At 33.2% G+C, this 6940-nt stretch overlaps 1 protein-coding gene across 2 annotated transcripts; it reads left to right on the forward strand.

The window, feature by feature from the left end:
- Positions 1-287: 287 nt before the first annotated feature.
- Positions 288-4730, forward strand: LOC131633181 (calmodulin-binding receptor-like cytoplasmic kinase 3). 2 transcript variants are annotated; one of them, XM_058903898.1, is made up of 8 exons: positions 288-1126; positions 1207-1422; positions 1513-1542; positions 1968-2227; positions 2430-2595; positions 2679-2768; positions 3132-3430; positions 4458-4730. In XM_058903898.1, the coding sequence occupies exons 1-8, from the start codon at positions 841-843 to the stop codon at positions 4677-4679; spliced, it is 1569 nt and encodes a 522-aa protein (XP_058759881.1). In that variant the 5' UTR covers positions 288-840; the 3' UTR covers positions 4680-4730. The 2 variants fall into 2 exon arrangements, with proteins under 2 accessions (XP_058759881.1, XP_058759888.1); XM_058903905.1 differs by lacking the exon at positions 1513-1542.
- Positions 4731-6940: the final 2210 nt, after the last annotated feature.

Raw genomic sequence — 6940 nt, forward strand, 5'->3', positions numbered from 1 at the left:
ATATAATTTTGAGAATGCCAAATATACCCTCTTAATGCAATTTCCGCGTAATTCAACTCATCTCAACTCAAGTAGCTCTCAACATTAGTCAACCACGGCATCTTCATATTTCCAAAAACAATATCAATACACATACATAATAATATAACTATACAATAATATTTCCAAAAACAATATCAATACACATACATAATAATATAACTATACAATAAAAATAAATAAACATATATTTACACATTGAATACTACTCTAGTATTATCATATTACGTATAGACGGCAATTGAGAATTACGTCATAGTCCACCTTTACATTGCTTCTGCTGCTTCTTCTTCTCCCTTCTCTCTCTATTCTCTATGAACTAACTATGTTTGATATTAACGAGTGAACTATATTTATTCTTATCTGCAACCAAATTTAAAACACTTTAATTCCAAAAAATTCAAACTCAATTTTCGCTTCTCTTTATTTTTTACTATTTTTATTTTCATCATAGCCGCCTCTTATTTCCTTCACATCCTAACTAACCCTTTCATTTTCACCAGATTTTCTCTTTTGCTTGATTTCTCATCTCTTCAAATTCTAACCTAGCTCTTTTCTTGTGATTCTCTCTCTGATTTTCTGTTCCAGGTTTTGGAATTTCAACTTTCCTTTTTCATCACTTCATAATTTTAGTTTCCTCATCAATTCATGGTTGTTTCCTAATTTGGTAAATTGGTGACCTATATATCTTTTGATTAGTTGCTGCTTTTCAGATAAGTTCTATTTTCTTAGTGGAATCATAAGTCATTATGTATTAGGCATAAATCTGCAATTGGACTGTACGGTACTGTTTAGTTCAGAATGGATTATACTGTTTTGTACTTGGTGATATTGTTGCAATTGTTGCAATTTTCAACAATTTTTGGGTCTGAAGTTGTTTTACAGACTAAGGATTGTGGTTATAATCGGGTGGTAGCGAATTCGTATTCGAGTCATGGTGAGGAATTGTTTTACATAAATGGGAATGTTGTGAACAAAGATGGTTTCTGTAAAGCTCTGAAATTGTATAGTGCGAACGGTTGTGATGTGAATGAATACTTTGAGAGCAATCACTGTGTTCTGGATTTGGATTTGGATGTTTCTTTTGGTATGGTTTGTGAAATATAGTGTTAGTTTATGATGCATTTTTGTTGCAATTTTTTATTTGTGTTAATCTATTGCTTGCAGTGAATTTGCCTTCAAAGGGAGGAAGGAAACTTTTGCAGAAAGATTTGAACGATAATTCCACAACACAAGGAGATTCTAAGCCTGTGTCAAGTTACCAAGTTGGGATTTTTGCCGGTGGAGCTTTATTGGCATGTTGTGCTATTGTTTGTCCTTGTTTCTATGCTAAGAGAAGGAAGGCAACTGCTCATACTGTTCTGGAAAAGGACTCAAATTCAAGTGAGTTGATGTTTATATATACTTACTTTTACCAGTTGTTTTTTTTCCAAATTATCTTTGATAACTTTGTATCCAAACATGTGCACTTAGGACATGCTATGAATTCGGAAGAAAAGAAGGGTATGATTCTAAACTTTATGGTTCGATAAATACTCCTTCCGTTCCAAAATGAGTATTGTTTAGGTTTTTCATATATTAAGAAAAACATTGAATGAATGAATAAATGTAACAATGCTTCAAAAGTGCCCTTATTAACTATCGGTTTATAAACAATTGTTATAAATGCATAGTATGCTATAATGAAATGAAGTAAAACTGAAATGCTCGTAGTATTAATTTTGGGTAAAATTGAGATAATGTAATTCATGTTGTATTGAAAAAATAAAATGATACTTATTTTGGAACGAAGGGAGGAATGTGTCATTTATCATCTTAGTTTTCAGTTACCATTGTTATGGTATACTTGTTTTTCTTCATTTTTCAAGATTGTGCTTCTTGTTACTTTTGAATGACAAGTAAAGTGATGAACGCTTTTGCTTTTTCAGTGGATTTAGCTTCTTCCTTTGAACCATCTGTTTCTGATAAGATCCCATCTAGTCCACTTCGGGTGCCACAAAGTCCATCAAGATTCTCAATGTCTCCGAAACTCAGTAGACTTCAATCATTACATCTCAACCTCAGTCAGGTTTCTAAAGCTACCCGTAATTTTTCAGAAACATTACAAATAGGAGAAGGAGGTTTTGGAACTGTCTACAGGGCAAATTTAGATGATGGCCTGGTCGTGGCTGTAAAACGCGCAAAAAGGGTAAGTATCTCTTGATGTCTATACGTTATAAATCTGCAGCCAATTTTAGAGTGCTAAAGTTCTGGATTCTTTTTATCAAATTTTTTTATTCATATGATTTAGTACTATATTATCAACTGTTTTGACTATTCTGTACCACTAAAATTGGTAGAAATACTTTCTTACTTTAGTGATGATATATTGACATGACTGAACCATATAGGAACATTTTGAGAGTTTGAGAACAGAATTCAGCAGTGAAGTTGAACTTCTGGCCAAAATTGATCATCGAAACCTGGTGAAACTACTTGGTTATATTGACAAAGGAAACGAACGTATCCTTATTACAGAGTTTGTGCCAAATGGTACTCTTCGAGAACATTTAGATGGTAAGGCTGTGGAATGTTCTTAGCTAGTATTTGTATTCAAATATGGAAAGTAATGCTGATTATCGTTTTGATATTGCTGGTAGGTTTGTTTGGAAAAATCCTGGATTTCAATCAGCGTCTTGAAATCGCAATCGATGTTGCTCATGGATTGACCTATTTGCATCTGTATGCCGGTCAGTGATCCCTTCATTCTTTATTATGCAAAATCTGTTCACATTCTACATTTTTCGTTGCATACAAACCAAATATAAAATGCAGACTGCATCTTAGATACTGTAAACAGATGTTTTAAGAAAACAACTTCAACCGAAATTATATGTTGTTTATTTATTCAATCACAGTTTATTCTCTATACAATGCTAAAGTAGTGATCATCGATACCTTTTTAAGCACTTCCTACTTTCGCCCTTTTGGCTTATTTATTAGGCTGTAAGTTTGTGACTTATTTAGGCATATTGATGCATCATAATTTTCCTATATAGTCTAATAATATTTATAGATCTTCCAATTGATGCCTAACCTTTGTCTTAAACCAGAAAAACAAATTATCCATCGAGATGTGAAATCATCCAACATTCTTCTGACTGAAAGGATGCGAGCTAAAGTCGCTGATTTTGGATTTGCAAAGCTTGGTCCTGTAAGCAATGACCATACACACATTTCTACCAAAGTGAAGGGAACAGTTGGTTATCTGGATCCTGAGTATATGAAAACCTACCATCTCACTCCCAAAAGTGATGTTTACTCATTTGGAATTTTGCTTTTAGAAATTCTGACTGGCCGCCGTCCTGTGGAAATGAAAAAGACTCCTGAAGAGCGAGTTACATTAAGATGGGTATGCTCACAATTTGTTCTTACTTTGATTTTCTGTACATATATTTTCTTTACAGCAATTAACTGTCCATTTAAATGTTGCCACTTTGAAAAGATGATATACCATTATAGGCTTGCATCCAGCCAAGTGATCCTGTAAGTTAGGAACCTCTTTAGGAACCTCTTTAGGAATATAACTTCTGCGGTCACTTCAGAGAAATTTATCATTTTTGTCATATTCTCAGTGGGGATATTTGATGAGTTGCAGAGTTATTCAATCCAAAAGGAATTGTATCAATTGATGAGAGAAATATATGCAATGGAAATGGATGCTATAGATCTTATCTACCACTGCTGCACTGTCTCATCACAGATGCTGCTTCAGGAGTTTACCTCGAGTCATCTCTGAATTTTATGCTGTTGACCCGGTTTCAGCATTATCATACCCTCATGTTTTAATCCAATATTGCTGTCACAATGAAACTGAGTATGTTACTATTTCCCATTAGGTATAAAAGCTTACAGTTTGACCAAACTTCATACAATTAGGGATTAGTGCCTAACTCATTCCCCCACAAAACTGACTTGTAAAACGAAGACTGTCCAAGTCTTATAAACACTACTTCATATCTCTAGGATCAGACACCTGAAGTATGGACAATTGCGGATGGAATAGCAGATATTTTGACCTAAAAAACATCTATGGTATGCTTTGATACTATTTTAGAATTTGAGTTTAGGATCTAACTCAACCCTCTACAACAACTAGCTTGTAAAGCAATGATGTCCAAACCTTATAAGTTATAAGAGTTTAGTTGCAGCTTGTTCTTTTTGGGCATTTTATAGGCTTTAGTAACACGGGCAAGATTATAGTACTGAAAAGCATTATGCAAGATCTTCTAATGAACTAGTAATCATGAGAGGATGTTAATCTTCTTGCTGTTTAGTAATCATTGTAATAGTAATAGTAATAGATGAAAAACTTGATTGTTCATCTTCATTTTTAAGCACTCAAATTAAACTATGCAATTCTTCTTATATTTTTGCAGGCCTTCAGGAAATATAATGAAGGAAATATGGTGGAACTGCTTGATCCTTTAATGCAAGAAGCTGTAAAAACAGACATTGTTATGAAGATGTTAGATTTGGCATTTAGCTGTGCAGCACCAGTAAGATCAGATAGACCTGACATGAAAGCAGTTTGCGAACAATTATGGGCAATAAGAGCAGATTACCTCAAGAGCAGTAGTGAAACTGCAAGGAGAGAATGATCAGTAAAATATCACCATATGATGATAATCTGAAGTTGATGCTTTATTTTATTTTTATTTTAAAAAAATAAAAAATCTTTATCATGCCTTAGAAAGTGTTTCAGGCATTATGACATGTTAATTTTCATTTAAGGTTTTATAATCTAGATGGATTTGTTAATTCAACCATAAACTGTAGGATTCATTTTGTAGTTTAGATTGTGAAAGATTCTTTATTACTTAACATGTTGACTTTATTCCACCAGTGTTTATCTTTACCCTCAATAGGAGTATTTTCCTTGTAAAGTTTATTATGGATTTTGGTTCATGAAAGTTCCTCCATCAAAAAATAAAGTCATGTCTTGAATAGGTTTTAGTTTATATAAAACATGTTGTTTGATCCTCTAATTATCTTCTTGTCAACTTGTGTCAATATTTTTTTTGGTCGACTAAAACAAATTCAAATCATTTCATTATGTAATTGATGTTCAATAAAAAGAGGTATCGAATGTAGAACCCTACACTTAGATCATGAATTGGCCGCCCTAACTGACAAATGAGCTACCGAATTCGTTTGGCGTGTAGCAAACTTTACATTAAAGTTGGGGTGTAACTCTAAAAGATGCTTAACACTAGAAATTAGAACACAAAACTCAAAGCTACCCATGCAATTAATGTTAATAGCATGTACCACCATTTGAGAATGATTTTCAAAGAATCACTTTCAAAGGTAATTTGTTCTATTTGCATTTGTACAACTCCTTAATCCGCTTCCTTCAGTGTCAAGACCTCTGCTTTGCACTCTGCTTCCACGACTGTGTAGGGGTGCCAACATCCCACGAAGTACATGTCAAAATAAACCGATCAGAACATTCTCCGTAGCACTAACCTCAGTTAATTGTACCTAAATGATTATTGAACTCTGCATCCACATTGTATTTGAGTTACTCAACTTTCGAAAACTGCCAGGTGGTCTGATGTTGGTTGTCCGTATTATTCATATCATGAAAATTTTGAGCCATGAACCAATCCTTCCAAACATGATAACCCGCATCCCCAATTGAGTCGCATTCTTCTCATTATTTTAGATTCAATTATTCCTATTATATTAATAACTATTATTGTTAGGATTTTTTATTAACAAATAATGTGGTTAACATACTGTTAGGATTTTTTATTAGTACCATGTGGCATCCAACCCTTAAACCTCATCTGACATTTAATATTTTTTTCCACACACTATTAGAGAGAAACCATGTCAATTGCAAATTTTCAATACTATGAATTCGAGTGAGCAACTTTGTCTTCACTTTATTATACCAATCATTGAGCTCATTAATTATAATTTGCATGACGCGGGCTTATCAGCGTGTAAAGTTGAATCAATGATTTGGTTTGGATTATGATCATGTTCCTTTTAATTTAGAAGGAATCATTATTTATAGATCTCATTATTGTAGATCTCATATTTGAAATATTGCTATCATAAATTATTTGTTATTTTAAAATACTAAATTATTATACCAAACGTTGATTGGTTCAGGGATAATTGATACTGAATTTGGTAGGGAGGATCACAATTTAATGTCTCATACGCAACTGCGATGAGGAGGGGTTGGTAGTAACTTTATTCAACATGTTTTAGTTTGTTTTATGTCCAAGCAACTCCTAGTAGTGGATCTTTCGCTTCTGCTTCTGCCAGTAGTGGATGTAAATTTTGTCTGAGTATTTGTAGAAGGGTTTATCTTTTGGAGTATCATTTGGCCGGAACCAGCAGATATGCTAGGTCTTGGAAAGTTGTTCATGGGGATCTCAAGAAAGCATCAGTGGATGTTGTTTATTACTTGCACAAATACAAAGTCTCAAAAAAAGTCAAATGTATTTTACATTGAAGGATTTAATGTAAATCTTAATGTTGCTGATTCAAGTGAAAAGGAAAAGTCAAAGGGAGATAAAATGTAAGGATGTGTTCAAAAGATGAGTCACTACACTTACACAAAAGACAATTGATAATTTCTATAATAAGACTTTAAAGGCTTACACAACACAATTAACAATTTTTATAATAAGACTTTAAAGGCTTACACAACACAATTAACAATTTTTATAATAAGACTTTAAAGGATGATGCATGTAAGGACATTGAAGGTAGAGCACCTAGAGAAAAAATCAAGTAGAAATCCCTCCAAGATAATGAAATCAAAAGCCTAAGTTCCAAAAGATGTAAATCCCTGATCTTTCTGAAGCTTAGATTCAAACTTTGGATTGGACCAATGAAATGT

This window comes from Vicia villosa, linkage group LG1, assembly GCF_029867415.1.
Source record: "Vicia villosa cultivar HV-30 ecotype Madison, WI linkage group LG1, Vvil1.0, whole genome shotgun sequence".
NCBI lineage: Eukaryota > Viridiplantae > Streptophyta > Magnoliopsida > Fabales > Fabaceae > Vicia > Vicia villosa.

Bases quoted from the DNA above. Each gene is read 5' to 3' on its own strand.
- LOC131633181 (XM_058903898.1), top strand. From the start codon at position 841: ATGGATTATACTGTTTTGTACTTGGTGATATTGTTGCAATTGTTGCAA. The intron at 1,127-1,206 runs GTATGGTTTGTG...TATTGCTTGCAG, and splicing joins GGATTTGGATGTTTCTTTTG to TGAATTTGCCTTCAAAGGGA. The intron at 2,769-3,131 runs GTCAGTGATCCC...GTCTTAAACCAG, and splicing joins CTATTTGCATCTGTATGCCG to AAAAACAAATTATCCATCGA.